Raw genomic sequence first — 22,119 nt, forward strand, 5'->3', positions numbered from 1 at the left:
AACTTTTTAATTCAGAATAGTTTATCTATTAATGCAATTCAAAATCCTTTTCCTTGCATGTTATATACAATATTCGGTAAGAAATTCATAAAAATCCCCGTTTCATTCATTACTTTGTAGTTTATATATGGATAATCAAGGTCAAAAGTATTGGATCATGGTAACCAATACAGAGACCGAGTTCTTGGTTACACGTGTCCATCACAATCGTGTCGAGTAGCGCACTCACGGAACGCACGTACCGTGATTCATCATTTGATACTTATATAAACAACAACAATGAGTAATGAAGGATACCTTTAGCGAGATACGAACCTGTCCGTACCTTTGGTTAATGATATTAGATATTTACGGACTCTGAGGCTGTGTGGTCAACCAATTAACTATCAGATTGTCCTTAAATCTCAGACTCGATTTGTTCAGCGAGAAATTAACATTTAGAAAAGAAGAAATTCATTTTATAATTTAGCTTGAAGTTTGAATATTTTGCCATATCTTTATCTATACTCTGTCCCGAGTTTTTGCTTCCACCACTTTTAGCTTGATATTTTGATAATAATAAATACCTTTATGTTAAAACTAAGTTAATCCACTAATATGAAAAAGTTCCAGATTATCTGTCTTGAAACGCCCCCTCTACCGCTTCAGGTTTCAATACACATCCCAAAATTGAAAGTCTACGGTGATTTTTGCATTGCATCAGCCATGAATAAGCCCGGATGATAACGTTGAAAAATTGCGCGAGGTATCACGAGTACTTCCGAATAGAAAAAAGATGTAAACATTTCCCGTTATAAATCTCTGTAAGAAAAATGGTTTTCGTTCCTGTGAAATTTTGTGAGTGAAATGGGATAATTGTTCAATGAAGATATCTTGGATATATTCCCTTTCATCGATTTCAATTGAATTTCTTTCACAGGTATGTGTATTTTTATTAAAAATCATCAAAAATTGATGGAAGCAATAACTTGGGACAGACTATAGAGCTTTTCTTCTTAAGAAGACTTATATCCTAAAATTTGCCACGACTATCAATTAAGGTATGAAATCAATGCTGGCATGCAAAAACCTGTTTACTGTCAAGTAGTACAGCTTGGGAGAAAATCGAGTCATAATTGTACATCGACATTATAGAAGTACATTGTTTGTTAAAGGTGCAACATTGTAACAGGTGTCAAACAGAAGATAAGTGTATATTAGTAATAACCAGATAAATTATTTTCTGAGTACATGTGGACTCTCTACCCGGTCACCCCGGCAACTACCAATGAGAACACATAACCATGACTTATAACAGAATAATTGTACACATCCCCGGTATCTGAGGGTGTGATAATGATACACCATTTCGTTGTTTTAGTCGCTAAAGAGATTTGATGGTTCACAGGTGTTTGGTCAAAGAACATGTCGTGCGATCATTTAAGCAAACATTTGTCGACAAAATAATAAGGAATGTACAATGGTATTGTTCAATTTTGTTGTTTTTTTAGGTTCACGAACGTTTATCAATAGATTGCATCAAGATATCGATAGAACCACCGGAATCACATAAACAAGGTACAATGGTACCGTGACACGGAACTATGTTTGCCGTGGTTGCCATAGAAACTGTCTGGTCTTCAGGTTATTTTGACATCTTCACGGCCATTTTCCACAAAGCTGTGGTAGTTTTATGTCCGATTTTTGCATTAATTTGCCTACTTCTGACATTATTTTCAGGTTGGTCCTGTTCTAAAACTATATTGTCCTTGGAACTGAGGGGCAAATTGCTTTCGTTTGATCTGCCTATCCGACAGTCTTCCCACAATCCTGTCGTATATCCGCTTCCGTTGAGATTGCCAGTTGACATACTCCTGAAGCTGTCGCTGAAGGGTTTCGTCGTTTGGAAATGGAGATTCCTGGAAAAGATGGAAGAGTGTTTTCAGCGTTAATTCGAAGTAATTTTCACTACACATTTCAGTCATCGTGTATGAATTTAAGCTAGTGCGAGTTTTATCTAGGTGTTGCTTTTACATTATTTCTCGGGGGAAAACAATCCTGTTCATTCTAATTATATCGTGTTACACGTTGCAGTTATTTCTTGTGTTTAATATTGGCTTCAACAATTCCTGTGATATGCTTTAGAGACTATATATATATATATATATATATATATATATATATATATATATATATATATATATATATATATATATATATATATTATTAGATTTAGAATTATTAACATCATGTTAGATATTTTTAATAACAAACTAGACTTTGACCCGTACATTGCATATCGGACATTTACAATATATATACATCGACACAATTATATTGTAATGCACTTTTGAAATATACAATGAATTAATTCCGGTATTTAGGTTTTTATTTTATTTTTATTTTTTCATTTGAAAAATTTTTGCGTAACGGCGTAGCACTACGGAAGCCTCAGTGAGCTTCCGTATAGCACAGAATGACATTCGAAGCACTCGGAATTTTTCATGGTAAATACACTAGGTTAGAGCTATCTCCCGTATTTTCTTTGCTACAGAGACAATACACGGAACGCATTCTATTGTTTAACCGGGTCCGTAGGACATTAATCATTTTAACTATTAAACATTCTATCTACACTCTCCTTTAAATTATAATGTGAATTTTTTTGCAGGGTATCAAATATTTCTCTACCTATAGTCTGCATGTTTCCACAATATCACATTTGCATGAATAAACTCAGAAACGATAATGCAAATACGTGTATTTTTTTTGTTGTTGAAAATTTGCAATACATTCTTTTTACTTATATTAATGATTTCTTATGTATGGTGTTCCGATGGGGCCACTTCGACCTTCGCACTTTCGCCTTTAGGTCGAGGTACGAGAGTGCGAAGTTGCGACGGCGAAAGTGCGAGAGTGCGACGGCGAAGGAGCGAAAGTGCGAAGATGCGACGGCGAAGCGCGAAGTTGCGACGGCGAGAGTGCGAAGTTGCGACGGCGAAGAAGCGATACTACTATCGCACTCTCGCCATCGCAACTTCGCACTCTCGCCTTCGCATCTTCGCACTTTCGCCTTCGCCTTTTTATAATTATGGAGCTCTCTATCGTTTAAAGACAATTTTAACTGTATTAAAGGACATCTTAGGCAGACGATGGACTTTTTAGAAATTATTTTCAACAGCCTGCGCAGATCCATAACTTTTTCTAGGGGGTGGGGTGGATAAATAATTATATTTGTCGGGGGTGGGGGAGGGTTCCGAGACATATTTTGGAGATTTTATTATATATAATTAATAAAATTAAATTTTCCGGGGGGATGAGATCCGGACCTTCTCTCTCCCTTTACTGCATGTGTGAAGTTATTAGTATTGAATTTTCCGGGGGGGGGGGGGGGGGGGGGGGCTCTCCACCTCTAGATCCATACATCAGCAAGGAGTGTCGCATAATGAAATTAGAATGTTACTGTGTTTTTGATCTACGGTAAACAGACAGCTGGTAAGTGACAGGAGTCTGGAAGTGCATAAGTATACATTATGGCGGACCTTACATTTTATATGGAGTATATAACAATTATTTATAAACATTCATAGTAAGCATAATGGCTTAGCGCATGCGTACCAATGATATCATGGATTAATCGGAAAACCTTTGCGAGTACGGTGCCTGCATCAAATTCTATGTAATAGACCGAGACTTTCTGAATGCTATCAAAAAAGGCGAAGGCGAAAGTGCGAAGGCGAGAGTGCGAAGTTGCGAAGGCGAGGGAGCGATAGTAGTATCGCTCCTTCGCCTTCGCACCTTCGCACTTTCGCCTTCGCATCTTCGCGCTTCGCCGTCGCATCTTCGCACTTTCGCTCCTTCGCCGTCGCACTCTCGCACTTTCGCCTTCGCAACTTCGCACTCTCGCATCTTCGACCTAAAGGCGAAAGTGCGAAGGTCGAAGTGGCCCCATCGGAACACCATACTTATGAGAGAAATTATAGAATAATAAATATATATCATTTTTGTCTTCTCTGATTTGAACACCGTGATAAGCCTCCCGTGATTTAGCATGTATGTAATGCGCACGCGCAAGATTATAAAATCCCCAAATTCCAGATGATTTCCGGAATTTTTTGAGGAATTTTCGTTGATTATTAATTAGCGAAGCTTAGTTGAGAAAAAATAAAAACAAATTGGTAATCTTCAAGTACCAACGATGTTTAAAAATAAAACAAAAAACAGTACTCTTCCGATTTAAATATCGGCCGCCCATCCCTGGCATCTGCTTCATTTTTTCTTTAAATGTTAGAGATTAATTCTGTGCTATAGACTAAGAATCTGGTATATAGAATTTGGAAAAAGAAAAAATACTTTCATCCCAATATTAATAAATAGTACTGCCTACTGATTGGCGGTTTAAGTATCAAACACTTCTCTAATTTCCCGTGCTTTATTAGTAATAACTCGACTGTGGATTTATAAAAAAAACAAGAGGATCGGCGCATGTCAGCTGTTTTTGTTATGTAATGAAGAAAATAAAATCCTGACAGAAAATGTTATCTTGTTGCGTATGTCATAAATGAAATTCTCCCGATGCCTCAGAGAAATAGTGTTCAGACAATATGCACACGAGAACCCCCGTATGATCAAATAAAAAAATAAAAAATGTCGTAATCCGCCAAAAATAATTTCAATCTAGAAATAAACCAGCAAGTATTGTAACATTGGAGCTGTAGTGAATATTTGATACATGTTGTATACCGAGTGTGAAAGGGATCGTTTTGCGAATTTTTCCTCAATAAGCATGGGTGAATAAAATTACAAGCTATCAAAGCCCAGATATTCTATGCGTTTTGCATACAGACTAGTATTACTAGTCTAAACCACCAGGGGTTTCTGAAATGAGAACTTCTCCGACTTGTGACAACAAATCTGAGGATTCAATACCCAAGCTAATTTATCTATTTATCAAAATCGCGCAGACCTTCGTAAATATTTATAGACATTTCAGTCTTGGTCAGTGAAAGTGATGCGACTGAGATTGAGACTTGATGTGAGACAAACCGATTGGTAGATGCTCCGCATCGTAGCGTCCGTCTTCTTCTCCATAAAGAATTTCTTGGAGATCATGATACACTCGGCGCCATTGCTGATCACCGACATACTAGGCTGGTCTTGGTAAATCAAATTAGAAATTCCCTTCGAAAAAAAATAAGCAAATACTTAATGTACCTGACTAATATTCCTACAGTATTATGCACTCATTGGAAAATCTTCTGCCTTATTTTTATGGAGAAAAGTTTTGGAAAATATTACCAATAGATAGACAGAGAAGAAATATCAATCTCATTGCCCGGTTGCTCAATTGTTTACCATTAAATGTCTTGCATTTAGCTATGTGTTAAATTGGTAATTGATTTCATTCGTCAAGTGACATTTATAATATGATAGCTACCTGATAAAAAATGTTCTATTATTATAAAATTAATGAGTATTAAGAGTGCTGTATTATAAGGGATAACGTACAAGATACTATCTTTTTTTCAGGAGAGCTAACCTTTGATAAGTCCCCATAAAGTACTAAGGATTGTATGGTTTTCATAGTTAATGTTGTTGTTGTGTTGTTGTTTTTTTTTGTTTGTTTTTTTTTTTTTTGTTTTAGGATGGCTAACTTACAAAGTACTGCCCCTTCTCCAGGACCTGGACTACGATGAACACAGGGTGTAGGTCCGCCTCTGTGAGCACAAGCCGTGACGGCGGGCGGTTGTCGTACTCATTCACAATCGTCTTCCGGCCTTCGGCCTGCGTCGACATCTTATGTTGTAGTTCTGCAGAGTCAGGAAAGATTCTCCGTGAAGCCACAATCGAAACTTTTCAGACGTGTCCGGCAGATCTCGAAATCTGCCGAAAAGGTTCGAAAATTTGAGGTTTTGTTAAGCTAAACATACAGACTATCTTTACAGACCTTTTTCCTTTTGGGCGATCTTGTCTGCTAATGATGTCTTCGTCTCCTTACGTTTTTTGGAAAAGCCCGAGGACAAGTAGGCTCCCTGATAAATGATTCAAAAGAAACTGTTGTCGTTAGGCAAACAAATTTTGTGATAAGTGGCCATAACAATTTCTTTTAATCGAAGACAAAAAATGAAATATAATTGTTGCTATATTAGAGTCAAATTCCCTCTCCCCCGAGGAAGTGGGACTGAACAAGTTCATACTCAACTACATATACTTCTAGTAATTAATTAAATAAAATAATACACAGGTAAAAGAGGAACTAGATCTGAACACGAGGCGTCTTTAGAGAAAAATTCATAACAGAACTCTACTCTCTGGTAAAGAAAAATTAATTAGTGTTAATTAAATAGGAACTACTCTCTTTTCTCAATTCATAGTGAAACCAAATACATTTCATTCATATTAAAAGATCAAAACCCGGGCTTCAGTAATCTACGCATGCGGTTAAATCCAAACTCAGACACGACGAAGTGATGGAGTAAGCTGTTGAAACGCCAACAAGTTTTAATAAAGCAGCGTTAGCTTCGTAATGTACAATATATTGCATGCTTGTTTCCCCCTACCGTATCCACGGCGCTATTCTGGAACACTTTATTGACCAACATCTTCGTTAAGGAAAAGAAAATGGTCTATAAAATCTGATATGAATTTGTCGCGCAGCAATACGTTTTATGAGTTCTCAATCAAATGTGAATTCGCCATTACGGCAACATAATTGGCGAAATCTGGTTTAAATTCATCGTAAGGCGTGAAAAAAAAACATCCGCAATGCGTTCATACATGTTGACAAATACTGAATATTAGAAAGCTTGCGTGTCTTATGATAAAAAAAAACCCAAACCCATTGATATTAAAGGTACTCATTTTTTTATAATAAAGAAACGCACATGATTTCCATTGAACTAAAATATATTCAAGTAGCTCTCGTGATTTGGGGGTAAGCGCACAGGCACTTGTTTCATCCATTACGCGTATTTACTGTTTGTAGTTAATAAGCCTACTGTATGAAACAAGCGCCAGGGGGAAGCGACATTGAGGTTGACGGTTTGATTACCTTGGTGGTTTTGTGGATTTGAGGCAGTCTGATAGAGTTTTCCTCGGGGTTTTCAGCCCCCTCCTCTCCTGTATCTTCTGTCTGCTGGCTGTCACCCTCATTCTCACCCTCTTTTGACGCCCCTTCATCCTGGGGTTTAAGTAAGCGCTCCCGGTGTTTGTTGATCACGTCATCATAATCAATCACTCCTAGTCTGTCACGTGGGTTGTAATAACCCGGAAGTGTTTGATCCTTTAATCATAGACAATATTAAATACGTACCAAATATTTTTGTGAGAAATTGTAATACTAATGTTATTTTTCTAATAGTTACCAAGCGTCTTTCCATCTCATAGTTGCTTTTGTATGTTTCTGGCTCTCTCTCCGTTAGAGGGCGCTTGTGGCGATTACGTAATCTGTTCAATTTGGATGCATTTTCTTTTTCTCGATCTATTGGTAAATCTGTAAAAGGAAATTGGTGGCTGCTGTATTTGGATGTTACAATGTGTTGCATTGGTAAATTATCTTTAGATATCTCTAGATATTATTTATTAAGATTAAGTTAAAAAAAATGACTTTTACCAATAAGGCATTACATATTACACTGACAATATATCTTACTTTCAGTTCTTGGTCGCAGCTTTTCAGGTTCAACTTTTTTTAACTTCTTTATAACTGATAAACTTCCCTACAAAAAAGGCATAAAATAAACGTTAAAAATCATTCAAAAAATTTATCAAGAGCCGAAATATTGATTATCACATGTTTTCTTTTAAAGGTTATTTTGTATGTAGCAAATACATTTGAGTGAAGCGCCCTGCAGGGGTCACAAAACATTTCTCAATATCGAGCTTTGAATTTGTCTTTCTTGCGATACAAGAAATGAATCAAGGTCGCAAGTTTCCCGGCACTTGTCGTGTCGTCCGCCATTAATATCACTAAAACATCACCGAACAGAGACTAGAATTTACAGTTCATATGAATGTCGTACTGATTTTCATTATCAGATTTGAATGTCAATTTTTTTTACTGTTTTTGTCTTCATAAAGTAGCTTCAAAATCGATCCGCGCGTGTATTAATAAGGCCTCTTCCAGACGCAGACGATCAAATACAAGAGCCCGCGAAAAACACAATGGCCAACATTTTTCATAGAGGATTATTAATGGAAACAATTGACAGTGAGCAACAAAAGGACTGCCTGACAAATTCCGAGCAGTCCGGAATCTTTCGAGAGCCTGTTTGGCCTTTTGAAAACTTCAAATGCTCTGAAAGAAGGACCTTGGTGACAAATTACACGGACATCTACGTAATTGCCGAGTTATGTTTGACAAACACTTCAACAGGTTTCTAGTACCCTAAATAATGATTTCTTAATGAAAAATTTTAGCTTCCAATTTAGTCCAAAATGGTATACTTTATGTTTTCGTAAACCATCATTAATTGTCATTGCGTGGTTAGGTTTATCAACTATCAATACAAAATCAAGTTTCTGTAGAGATAAAGGAATGATACCATGTTTAGCATAAAGAATTATAGATATAGGTCGATTCAAAGATTTAAATCAATTAATGAATCAATTATGAATAGCAATACACAAAGCCATATCTGTGGTGGTATTTGATATCTGTAGCTGATTATGCTGGGCTCACTGATTTGACTGTGTCTGTGTACTTACTGACTTGACAATGTAGATCCAGTCCGACCTGTTACTGTCACGGACCAGAATCTCCCCACGGCTGTAAAAGACATTACAGTTATCATCAGATCAATATAGAATAACACAATAAATAAAATCAGGCGATTCCCGAAGAAGCTGTTGAAAGATTTCCGTTTGAACAGCGGGCGACCTCTCGTGTCGCTTGGTGTGGTGTCTCCATAGTCATTGGCTCTGTATACAATAAGGTTAGCAATTCTCGAAGCATTCAATGCAAGTTTAATACACATTTGATACACATTTACTGAGTATTATCGTTGAAAGCTATAGATAGTATTACTTTATTTATAACTTACTTGAAGTAATGGAACATGCAGGCCTGGGGGTTCTGGGATAAGGACTCTATTGGCCAATCCCGGAGACAGCGGACTTTTCTGGAACAAAATTCAAACACAGGGTCCATAAGGTACACTTTGGGGAGGTGGTAGACATTTATCAGTAGCCAGAGTTCATGACAAGGAACTCGATCCCGGCTCTTATCGATTGTTTAAAAATATTTATCGATATAAATACAAAAACCTTTAAAGACCCCACCTGCCTTCATAATAAGAAAGTAGCAATCAATGAGTATTTCATTAAGTTTATCGGGGTAAATTTCGCCTTGGACACAGTTTTACACAGTCGATGCTAAGTCCCCAGGGATCACCTGGCTTACCCGAGAAATGCGTTGTGCTGTGGATCTGTCACACTCTTCACACCTCCCGCCATGAAGATTGTCTCGAAATCCTTGTCAAAAAATGAAAATAAAAAACATCAAAACGGTCACTTATAAAACAAACCTAATGTTTTGTCATTAAACGTGCTTTAAATAGTAATTTATAATTGACTTTTTTGAGACTTGCAAAATCGGCTTAGGATTTGGTCCGAGTTTTAGTAACTGGACATTTGTCAGGAGTATTTAGATCGAGGCTGAGGAACTACTTACTGTGGCGGATATACACAGGAGTTCGGTGTAGGTCTGGGTACTGACTGTAGCCTGCCGCGGCTTCTTTGTAATCACAGCTAATTCCTACAAGTTGGAAACCTCACACCGTTAACAGCATTCTCTCTGCAACCCCCTCTATCACAGAACTACACAGTCCGTTTATCACTTCAAAGTTTTAATCTACAATGGTCCCTTTAAATGGAATTAAACGACGGGTTATCTTTTATTTAATAGTAGATATATATATACGAACCCGTGTAACAGATTGTTAAGTGGGGGTGGCTTTGAAACATAACGACTATTGAAATAATAACAAATTCCAAAACAGATTCAAATTAACTAAATGGCCGTCCCTAATAAAAAATAAAACACATTGCTGTTTGAAAGAGCTTTTGATCTGAATAAGTCTAAGCCTAGTCTGAGTACCTGTCATACACATAAATCTCACGTATTGTCCAGGAATAATATTGACAGATTTGGCTTGAAGATTTAACTTTTAGAATTCAATAAAACATTCTATTACACAAGAAGAACAAGGAGTTAGTGTAGGTGCATTTTGTTCCTGTGAACTTTTATCTGCTCGTCAGTTTGCAAGTATTACTAAAGACATATTTTGTTTCCAAATTAGGGTCCGTTAGTACAAAATCATTAAAACTTCATTCGTTTTAAGAGATTACTGTAGTTTTTAGCGAGATATTTTTTTCCGTTTTAACGAGATACTTTTCTCGGTATAATAAGATAACTTATTCGTCCTATTGATATTTCATCTTGTTTAACTCGTTATCTCGCGAAAGCGAATCGTTATCTCATTGTAACTAAATAGCTAACTCGTTATAAAGAAATAATTAACTCGTTAAAACGAGATACTAAGTCGTTATAACGAGATTTTCAGCTCATAATGACGAGTACTACATACTACATGTTAATGGTTTTACCTTCTTAAAAACTAGCCTTTCTGGTATTAATACGCCAGTTAATGGGCTAAATCGCGATTAAACTTATGTAAGCAAACAAAAATCATTAATATACTACAAAAGATTACAATGTAATAGATTAATAATACTTCAGATTTCAGGTTAAATGGAGATGACTGAGAAAGTAATATCGTCTTTGAAAGGGACGTCTTGATAAGCAAAAATAAGAGAATGAGTGTTCCATGTCAAAACTCATTTTTCAAATCTCATTATGGGAGTGAGAGGCAATATATCTTTTAAATACTCAATATGAGGGCTTAGTTGCAAAGTTTCTTTCCGCATATTGAAACATAAATAATGTCTCTTTCTGAAAAGTTTAGGCAGCAGCGAACCCCCCCCCCCCCCCATACTACCTGCATGTTAAAGAGTATAGTTCTCAAACTTTACAATATTGAAAAGCGGCTTCGAGTGTAGCTTGACTTATGTTAATTAATAAAAATAAATGAATATAATAAAAGTCAATTGTAAGATTTTAACGCGATTAACCACATTTATATCGATGGACCATATACTGCTACCATATAAATGTAGGTGAATTTTTCTTTGAATTTTCTACTTATAAATTGATTTTCCATACTGCTTCAAGAGAACCGATGTCAAATAGTGCAGTCCTCAATATACGTACGGATATCAATCAAGTCTGTTTAATATCAAGCGAGAACAATCCGTAACTAAAGACGATTATTTATTACACGGCAATAACGTTTTTGACTTGTGATTACCTTCGACCAGGTGTGTTAATAAAGTCTCTCCAAACTAATTCTCACTTATCCTTGCAATTCAATGTCGATTACGTCAGATAATCCTCCTCAAAAATCAATCAATTTTTGGCTAGTGTATCAAAAGTATGTAGACTATGTAACTGTTTGAATGTCAGCTTGGGTAACTCTTGTTACTCGCGGAAAAATCTCGTGAACGTGTATATATTACACTTATCAAATCATTAAAATTCGATGATAGAAATAAACTATTACAATGCCGGTGTTCTCGGCCGGAAGCCGAGATATAAGTCGCTTCATGAACAATTCAATTCTCAAGATTTATTTACTCACTGAGTACCGACATTATAATATCTGAACAGTTATTAATTACAAACTTGGTGAGATAATTACCCCGAACGACATCCCCTTGTGGAGGCTGACCAGAAGCTTGGTTCCTCCCTGGTCTTTGTTAAAGGCCGTCACCAACACTGAAAAAGCAAGGAAGTAAAAAAATTCAAAAGTAACCATAGGAACAGACCATAAAGTATGAAAAGAGAACAAAACCCTTTTTGGTGGTAAATGTACACAGCCGTAGAACAGTGAGCAACCGTACTGTATCCAGGACATGGACCCAGACATGGCCTGGATCTATACAGACATGTTAGTATACAGTGTACTTGTATCACACAGGGGGATAGCAAAAGCAATAGATAGTGCTCTGCAGCTCATGTTTCATACTAAATACTACAATATAGCAAAAGCAATGAACTCTGTCTTTATATCAAACTAGATACTACAAAGGAATAGCAGCAGTAATGTACAGTGTACATGTATCATTCTGGATACTACAAGAAAATAGCTGCAGTAATGTACAGTGTACTTGTATCATACTGGATACTACAGGGGATAGCAGCATTAATGTACAGTGTACTTGTATCATACTGGATACTACAGGGGATAGCAGCAGTAATCTACAGTGTACATGTATCATACTGGATACTACAGAAGGATAGCAGCAGTAATGTACAGTGTACTTGTAGCATACTGGATACTACAGAAGGATAGCAGCAGCAATGTACAGTGTACTTGTAGCATACTGGATACTACAGAAGGATAGCAGCAGCAATGTACAGTGTACTTGTATCATACTGGATACTACAGAAGGATAGCAGCAGCAATGTACAGTGTACTTGTATCATACTGGATACTAAAGAAAAATTGCATTTGCAATGTACAGTGTACTTGTATCATACTGGATACTACAGAAGGATAGTAGCAGCAATGTACAGTGTACTTGTATCATACTGGATACTACAGAAGGATAGCAGCAGCAATGTACAGTGTACTTGTATCATACTGGATACTAAAGAAAAATTGCATTTGCAATGTACAGTGTACTTGTATCATACTGGATACTAAAGAAAAATTGCATTTGCAATGTACAGTGTACATGTATCATACTGGATACTACAGAAGGATAGCAGCAGAAATGTACAGTGTACATGTATCATAATGGATACTATATGGGATAGCAGCAGAAATGTACAGTGTACATGTATCATAATGGATACTATATGGGATAGCAGCAGAAATGTACAGTGTACTTGTATCATACTGGATACAACAGGAGGATAGCAGCAGCAATGTACAGTGTACTTGTATTATACTGGATACTACAGGGGATAGCAGCAGAAATGTACAGTGTACATGTATCATAATGGATACTATAGGGGATAGCAGCAGTAATGTACAGTGTACATGTATCATACTGGATACAACAGAAGGATAGTAGCAGCAATGTACAGTGTACTTGTATCATACTGGATACTACAGAAGGATAGCAGCAGCAATGTACAGTGTACTTGTATTATACTGGATACTACAGGGGATAGCAGCAGCAATGTACAGTATACATTTATTATACTGGATACTACAGGGGATAGCAGCAGCAATGTACAGTATACATTTATTATACTGGATACTACTGGAGGATAGCAGTAGTAATGTACACTGTTCTTGTATTATACTACAGGGGATAGCAGCAGCAATGTACAGTGTACTTGTATCATACTGGATACTACAGAAGGATAGCAGCAGTAATGTACAGTGTACATGTATCATTCTGGATACTACAGGGGATAGCAGCAGCAATGTACAGTATACTTGTATCAAACTGAATACTACAGGGGATAGTAGCAGTAATGTACAGTGTACTTGTATCATACTGGATAGTACAGAATGATAGCCGTAGCAATGTACAGTTTACTGGGATCAAACTGGATACTACAGGGGATAGCAGCAGTAATCTACAGTGTACTTGTATTATACTACAGGGAATGGCAGCAGCAATGTATTTTGTACTTGTATTGTACAAGCTTCGCCCTTACCTGTCCCGCAAAGGATAAAGTAGAAGGACTGAGGGGGCTGGTTCTGTCGGACGATGGCCCGGCGTGGGTTGTATCTGAAGATATAACGAAAGAACATTATATATAAGATCTTTGATAAAGTCACTTGAATGTTCAGACGAAGTATGATTTTCAGATGACACATGATGATAGCATTCTGCTGCAGTATTTTTTACGCACAATTTTCTGTAAAAGAAAGACGGTAAAAGGGATTTTAACCGTTTATGCATAATAAATGGTTTTTTTTATTTTTCCCCATAGGTATTTTGACTTCCTTTGGTAGTTAAAGGAATTGTCTGCATACAACAGAAAATCCCATTCATATCTTGTTACAGTAGACTATGGGGAAACGTTTGATCTGTTCGGAGATTCGGATCTGCCTTTGAAAAAACATTCAGTAATGATTAAAACAACAAAGCATCTGGAACTTCCTCGTTGAGGACGGGAGATGGTGGAGACTCCGGGCGGACCTTCCAGTACATTAATTCTACAATCTTTTCTAATGAGAATTTTATACAGCTATCAATAAATGTCGGGTTCATTGTCCATAAACTGGGGACATGACAGACCAGCATCGAGGCTAAGAAAACGCCATTTTCCCGACGAGTGGTCTGAATCAACAAATGTCCGGCAAATGCAGAGACTCAGGCGACAGGCTATATAAGACAGAGGTCGGCAGATTGAAGCGAAGATCTTTAAGTTCTGCTAAATAATTGCATTCGGAAGTCGACCAAAAATCAGAATAATATTGTGGCTGATCTATAAAAACAACCCTATAGATCTTTTCAGAATTTCAGATATAAATATTTTATCTTTAGAATTCGTATATGAAATTGAAACTTGATGAATTATTACCTAACCCCCACCCAACCCCATCCCTTTTCTCTACCCTGACTTAGTCACGTGATACATACGCCTCAAACCAGCCGACCCGGCAGAGTTTGAGCTGCATGTCGTTGGGGTACTCCGAGAACGCTCTGATCCTCCGTAGTACGATCTGAAGCTGAAAAAGAAGAACCAGAGGTGTTTATTTCAGTGATAGAATAAAAAATACAAATGGGTGTTATAGAAAATATTTTGATAATATGATAATTCTTCACAATTTCTATTGTCACTTACTCAAGTAATATTTATTGGCTGATCATTTTCAATCGAAATGAATACGATTTATTTCCCAAACAACGTGTTCAAAGTTACGTTATTTACAAGCATTATTCAATAGAAATAAGAAATCTGTTTTTATCAGGCGTTTGCTACATCCCTATTTTGATATTAAAACACAGTAGCGTCTAAATAATCATACACATTCATTTCAAACAAAATCGTCCGGATTAATGATAAATCCGGGTAAAAGAATCGTCAGTGTTATCAATATTAATCGGATTATTGTCGTATGGATTGGCGAGGCTGCACTGTAATTTTTATTGGGCATATCACGCTTTTGTACAGGTAGAACATAGTAAGAAACAAGTTCCTTGCACATAAAATTCACCTTCTGAATTAGTACAGAACCTACTGAATTAGTACAGAACAATGGACTATCAAAATGTTTTTGATTTAAAAAATCCGAAAAAGGGGGAAATTTTATGCTCCAATTTTAATCGAATAATCATGTCAAAGTCGTAAACACAATAAACTTTCAGTAGTGGGAGAAGGGGGTGGAATTAAATATTTTCTCTTTTATACTAGTATAAGGTTTCACTTTTCCTTATTGCTTGTTATTATTAATATCGACGTTTAAAATTAAAAAAAAAAAAAAAAAACAAGACAAAATAAGTCATCAAAGCGCAATTCGTAGAATTTTTGTCAATTACCATTGTACAAACTGTGGTTTTATGTGGATTAATGAACTGGCAGGATCATGTGATACGTGAAACTGATGGAGAACCAAACTGACGTCCCTCAAACAGGAGCGTTTAGCATTGCATGTTGCAATACAATGTCAAGAATTGACGATATCGTAACCGATCTACACCGGTAGATCTAATCAGGCTCCCCGCGACCGTCGTACAGCGATTGTGACCGAGATCTCTGGGTCTGGTGTGAAATCAATGCACACACCGGGAGATGGTGGCCGGTATTAATTGTTTCCCACATTTTAATTAGTCATAAAACTGGCAAACGTTTGATGGTCTCCCATAAAATCAATGTCACGCGCTTAATGTATAAAACAAAATGCGCATACATATGTAAATACATGGCTTCAACTTGTTTGTCAAAAAAACTTCTCCACATACTCTTGAGCATTGCTGAATTTTTCATTATCCTTTTATTTTGAATTTTCAATCGGAACGGACTCGAAGTAAAGGATTGTAATCAATGATAAACAATATCTCAGTTCCCTTTGAATGAGCAGCTGACTGCCACCGGTCACGTTCAAGGCAGCACGAGGAATCCATGATATGTATTGTACAGTGGATAAATGATTGATCGATTTTTTGGTTGATTGGTTTTTCACTGTGTGAGATAGCGTACAATGAATCTCTCACTGTAAGAATCCAAAACCTTTATGCATGTATTTCCTGTGCATTCTTATGCCGCGTGGCGGATGTAAAAAATGAAAAGCCAGGTTTTAACAATTGGAAATTTTTCAATGGACATCGATGATTAAATTCCATTTCATTGATTTCCTGTGCATTCTTATGCCGCGTGGCGGATGTAAAAAATGAAAAGCCAGGTTTTAACAATTGGAAAATTTAAAGTAAATTATTTTTCAATGGACATCGATGATTAAATTCCATTTTAATCATTTCGTTTTGGCTAAACCATAGGGTGTATCCTACCCCCCCCCCCCCCACACACACTAATTATGGGATACTAGTAACCTACCACACAGTTAAATATTCTCAATTTATTTTAACATGCGTTGTGCATTCTTTTTCAATCCAGCACTAAGCACTAATAGGTTTTTAACATTTTGTTTTGTTACTGTGTAAAAAAAAAATGCAGCAGTTTATTGTTTGAGGCCATTCATGAATGGTGGCCAATCGCCTCATCAAAAATTGTGTGACTTCATTTAATATATATATATCAAAATTGGTGGTCATTTATTCATACGACATTAGAGCTTTACCATAAGTGTGTTGTTCAGTGACTTACATAGTGTATCTCTTTCCGAGTCCGGAGATTCTGAGGTTTCTGTAGAATTCTCTTAGCCTCAACGGGCAGTCGTTCCTGTAAGTATAACAAAAATTCTCACGTCAAGCGCGATAACTCTTGTGTATTCGTGAAGAGTCATACTTCGTGTATTGGTTCTTGGTAAATGCCCATTTCACGACTAAAAACAAGACTGTAGGTTTGGGTTTTTTTTATCAAGGTCCATACACTAGACAATTTGAAGCCTTGTTATATACAACAAACATTTTGATCTTTAATGAGAAATTTGAAATTTTGATTAAATAATAAACCGGTGTATTATGTAGTTTCTGTCATCATATGATCAAATAATGATGTAAATATTTTTTTTGATAAGATTATCCCCTGTATTGTGATAGTGTGATGATGTACAAAGGAATTCATACTAAGTTTGATGAAATTTTGGTAAAATTAATTTCGACACTCATGGTATCTTATATATAAATAAAGAATATATAAATACATGTATAAAAGTAATTTAATGTAAACCATTGTTTATTTTTTATAAATGCAATGAACATTATCAATATACAATAATACATAATTAAGCAAGGATTCGGACACAAGTAAACACTTTTATTCCGTTTCCTTACATATATATTTTGCTAATCTTAAATTATCGATGTGCCTAGGTTGGATTGTCTTTTTCAGCCCGTTTATGAAAATTAAAGCCTGAACTAAAAGTAATCTGACATCAATGATCATTTGATTGTCATACATATGACATTGTCTTTATTAATTCCCACTGTAATTCATTTTAAAAATAACTTTGTTGTTCTTGCTTCGAAAAGGGATCAAACCTAACTCTACCTGTACAAATTTTTAAAGAAAACTATTTCATTTCAAACATTTCTCCTTAATGATAAGTAACACTTTCAAAGGCAATTTATAAAACGGATAAAAAATTTAAGGGGAAAAATTTCAGTGAGTCCTATGTATACAAGTGTAAATGGAAAAATACCAAACTGAAGAATTTTTTTTTTTAAGTCTACTGATTATTATTCCACGAACCCCGGTTTCATGTTAACCAGTGGCTTCTATTACATGCAGCTCATGGAATCTTTAATTTATGGTTGCATTTAAACAATTTTCTTTTATATACGTTTAAATTTAAATGAAATAGGTTTAATCTTGGCTAGTTTAATCTCAACACGAAATGCTTACATTTAAACGACGTCTTTAAACATTGTCATATATTTGATAAATATTCACACCAGCGGCGATGCTCTCTTAATTTCGTTTAAAAAAGGAATGGAAAAACCGGGTGTAACTCTGAACTCATTAAAAGTCAAGGACGATTTGTTTCGGTCATAAAAAAACTACAAATAACCAAGGTCATAAAATTCGTTATAATTCAGGCGCAAAGCCGTTCTTCCTTTTTTCTATATATCTATTTGTACCCAATTTAAACAATGGGCCTTTGAAGTGACTGGCGATTGGGTGATTATGAAGACGTTTGTGTTTTGGCGTATAAGTATCATGCATAATTTCTCTCTGGTGTTGTGATTTATTGAGTAATAGTTGAGGGCTCCAACAGAAGAATTTTAGTATCTAATACAAAGGTCTCCTCCGCTTCAGGACAACCCAAGAGCGTTTATATGTCGACTACTTTTGAAGTCGTGTTTTTAGGACAACCATAAAGCATTCATTTGGCGGACTACTTTTGAAGTCATGTTTCTTTGGAATCCAAGATTCTGACTACTTTATCTCATCTTTTATTTTACAATTTTTGCGACTAAGCGAACACCAGATGTACTGCGCATGAAATAAAAAATTTAAATACTTTAGTACAAAAAATACCACACTACAAATAGATAATGACACAGATAAATTGGAAAACTACACTTCGCATTATCGACTTTGACTTTCTTCATAAAAATAATTATAGAGATTAAAAAGATATTTATCGTCGTATCTATTGATTTTTTCGCACATTTTAGTTTTGACGGACCAGGAGGGTGCTATAGTTCCCTCCCCTACTGACCTCCTTATCGGTCCGGCGGTAGTCTGAGGGGTCGAAGTACAGCCCCCCGCGGTCCACGTTCTGTAGGTCCAGGTTCATGTACTGCAGCACGGACAAGAATTCTGACTCGTGGGCCTCCACGCTGGAACAGAAACATGTGAGGGTTAATCCGGTGTCGCCGAGAGAACGCTTCAGGGCGTCGGCCTGTTTGTTAAGTCATTATGCAGTAGGTCTTTGTCAAAATATATGATGAAAAGATCAATATGAAATTAACAAAAGCATTCTTAACATCGTGCCTTCTTCTAAAAAAGGAATGACATAAATCAACAGAAATGAAAATTTCAAATACACAATCATTTAAAATATACATGTACTAATTTTAACGTGCATTTAAATTAAAACACATGTAAGGATTGCACCCCTCCCTTTAAAGATTGCAGCTGTACAGCAAATGTTGTTTGGACTATTTTTTAAGTATGCACACTAGCTGTTGGATGAAATATTAAGTAAAAAGTAATCAAGTAAAAATATAGAAATAAAGAAATGCATTATGTCCTCCAGACGTACCTTTTCTGGCTCTGTTGACTATGTATGGTTTATGACTTGTCTTTCAGGCGTACCTTTTCTGGCTCTCTTTGCTATGTATCGTTTATGACTTGTCTTTCAGACCTACCTTTTCTGGCTCTGTTGGCTATGTATTGTTTATGACTTGTTTCTCAGACGTACCTTTTCTGGCTCTGTTGACACAGACGGACGCAGACGACGGCCAGTCGGGCGTAGCGCCGGAACCTGTCCCTTGGGTGAATTCTTTCTCCCGGAAGCACGACATCGGGGCTCTGATGGTGCTGAAACGCCATGAGAAGACTAAATGGTCTCCGATTTTATTCAGATTCAAAGTGTTTACATTTCATTTCAGTTTATTGACATTGCACTGTTTCATTTTCACTCAATCCCACTTATTTAGAAATGCCATATGTATAAAACTTGAACGCCAAACATTCGTTTTTCTATTTCCTAATACCGCCTTTTCTCCTTTGTCTGTTTGTTCGTTTAATGTAGTATTTTACCTAATTGATATTTGAGCCTGACTGAGTAGAAATGGGACCATGTGATACATTTTTCACGCTGCTCGGCCGGGCTGGGGGACTCTGTTGTTCAGTCCCCTTACACTACTCACTCCCGCTGAGCAGATATTCAGGCTCACTTGTACACTTTAATTTTCTGTATCAAAAGACGTTTGATTCAAGGGTAAATAAACTCTGATTTTATGTTAATTACTCACCTTTCTGAGTCTGTACAAAATTCCAGGGAGTTTGGAAGCTGTCGCTAGATAATCCATGTGTTCACAGTGCAGTAGTCCGAACACCGAAATCAACGCCAAAAACAGGTTTAAAATTCCTACATATTTTAAAAATCAAGTTTCTCCTCTTTAATAAAAACAACTAAGATTTTTTCTATAATTTTAATATGGGAAGAAATTTAAAATAAGGCAATTTAATCAATGCGGAACTGCTGAAGAACTGAAACTACAGGTGAATCATCACGGTGTCCTAACATCGATCAGGTAAGCGGTTCTAATACCTGGGCCTTCTGTCAGGTGTTTGTTCCTTCTAATTATCTTCTGTATACATGTACAGTAGTACGCCTGTAGAGGGGGCACTGATTCAACGCATCTATTTGCTAAATAAGTGCCCGCTATTCAAACTCAAACAGAATAAAAGGCAGCGCGCAAACAAACGGTCAACCCTCACACAAATGACCACGTATTTAAAGCACTTACCCGAACACCCTCGGGTAATTAACAAAACTATTTATTTGCTTAGCAGAATTGAATAATCGTTTCAGTTTTGGCCTATCCTTGGTTTGCTTTCTTCTAATTAAATGAACATCTTTCAGTATATACGCTCTTATGTTTGGTATTGAACAAAACATTGACTTGTTAATTTTAACGCTGCCTTTAGGTACCCTTCCACTAATCCAAATTTCAAACACTTCATGTCTACATTACGTCAATAAAGATAAGCTCATGGCCATGAATTGGTACAGAATGGCCAGAACATTTGTCCGAAATATCTGGAGATTTCCAATGGTTCCTGTATATGATTATCTTACGGATTGCTGAACCATACAGAGTTTTTCTAAAATCTATGCTGAAATTATGTCAATAGATGGTGATATATATTATTTATATGTAAAGCATGACTGGGTAAACTTAAAGTTCTATAAGAAAATTATATATTCCAATTTATCATAAGTAATAATAATGTTGGAAGTAATAAACATGAAATGTTAAATGAAGAATAAAAGACTGCAAGTCATAATATCGTGAATTATGGGGGGGGGGGGGGGCCTTGGTTATTTATGTATAATAGACTGGGGGAGAGGCAGTGGTTTATGTGGAATATGACATTGCTTGATGAATTATGATGGAAATTGAAGGATTACACGTGCAGTTATAATTCATTGGGATAAGCTGATGATGGTTCTGTCTTTAGCTAGGAGTTAACCTGATTGCCCTGTCCGACAACTCAGGAGCCCCTGTCAGTTAGGACCATCTTAAAGAATGAACTAGATCCGCCTGTGTATATCGTTTTAGATTTGTTTCTACGTTTATTGAAAGTGCAATCCCTATGGTGGATGTAGAAAGGAGTGACAGTGGTTGCAATGACCACCCCACCCCCTTTGATGAGGGGGTGAGGTATGGACAATTAGGGGAAGAAGTTGTATTTTGTAATATTTGTCCAAACACAAGTGATATAACAAGGCATTCTGTCAATCTGATATGTGCCAAACTTACTAAATTAAGCAATCGGCCAGAAAACTATAGCTAACTACGCTCTATTTCACATCTGTAAACCATAGTTAACGCGATGTATTGTTTAAGTAGTGTATAAAGTATCATTATCGACAACACCAAAAACAACCATTTGCGATTGCAAAAAATCGTTTACCTGATAAATACGATAGATTCACAGTTGTAAAACTATGATTAACAACTCTTATCTAAAGTTAACTAATGTAAATTCTACTACAGTTATTGCCGAGATCAGAGAAAAGCTGCGGCCATTATTCTCCAATATACCACGAACATTATCAAATCAGAAATACCTATTTTGCTCGCACTGCTTATGATGGAGTTGCACTCCATTTTTTATTTTTTTTTCTATGGGGAGCAAAGTGGACCGAAAACCCTTGGCCAGCGAAGATGGAGTTTGCCCCCCCCCCCCTTTTCAAAAACGATGCTACAGTAAACATAGCTGCAGGTCTGTAGCTCCCGGTCTGAAAAAATTCG

The 22,119-nt window shown here is 36.4% G+C and overlaps 1 protein-coding gene across 2 annotated transcripts; it reads right to left on the minus strand.

Moving 5' to 3' along the window:
* Positions 1 to 1,177: 1,177 nt before the first annotated feature.
* On the minus strand, positions 1,178 to 20,507 carry LOC128166658 (uncharacterized). Of its 2 annotated transcripts, XM_052831952.1 has the most exons (19): positions 20,110 to 20,507; positions 19,554 to 19,672; positions 18,849 to 18,969; positions 16,829 to 16,903; positions 14,644 to 14,732; positions 13,712 to 13,785; positions 11,736 to 11,812; positions 9,650 to 9,733; positions 9,380 to 9,450; positions 9,021 to 9,098; positions 8,686 to 8,746; positions 7,631 to 7,697; positions 7,344 to 7,471; positions 7,031 to 7,261; positions 6,540 to 6,581; positions 5,927 to 6,011; positions 5,638 to 5,789; positions 5,026 to 5,160; positions 1,178 to 1,898 (listed from the first exon to the last, which is right to left on the minus strand). In XM_052831952.1, exons 1-19 carry the CDS (start codon positions 20,164 to 20,166, stop codon positions 1,716 to 1,718), a joined length of 1,929 nt encoding a protein of 642 aa, XP_052687912.1. In that variant the 5' UTR covers positions 20,167 to 20,507; the 3' UTR covers positions 1,178 to 1,715. The 2 variants fall into 2 exon arrangements, with proteins under 2 accessions (XP_052687912.1, XP_052687913.1); XM_052831953.1 differs by lacking the exon at positions 6,540 to 6,581 and having other exon boundaries at positions 20,110 to 20,504.
* Positions 20,508 to 22,119: the final 1,612 nt, after the last annotated feature.

Source organism: Crassostrea angulata, chromosome 10, assembly GCF_025612915.1.
Source record: "Crassostrea angulata isolate pt1a10 chromosome 10, ASM2561291v2, whole genome shotgun sequence".
Lineage (NCBI taxonomy): Eukaryota > Metazoa > Mollusca > Bivalvia > Ostreida > Ostreidae > Magallana > Magallana angulata.

What these genes read in the sequence shown, in the direction of transcription:
- LOC128166658 (XM_052831952.1), bottom strand. Translation starts at nt 20,166, where the DNA reads ATGGATTATCTAGCGACAGCTTCCAAACTCCCTGGAATTTTGTACAGA. An exon ending in TCCTGTGTATATCCGCCACA is followed by an intron (nt 9,451 to 9,649) that starts GTAAGTAGTTCC and finishes TTTTTTGACAAG; the next exon opens with GATTTCGAGACAATCTTCAT. An exon ending in GCTGCGACCAAGAACTGAAA is followed by an intron (nt 7,472 to 7,630) that starts GTAAGATATATT and finishes TTCCTTTTACAG; the next exon opens with ATTTACCAATAGATCGAGAA.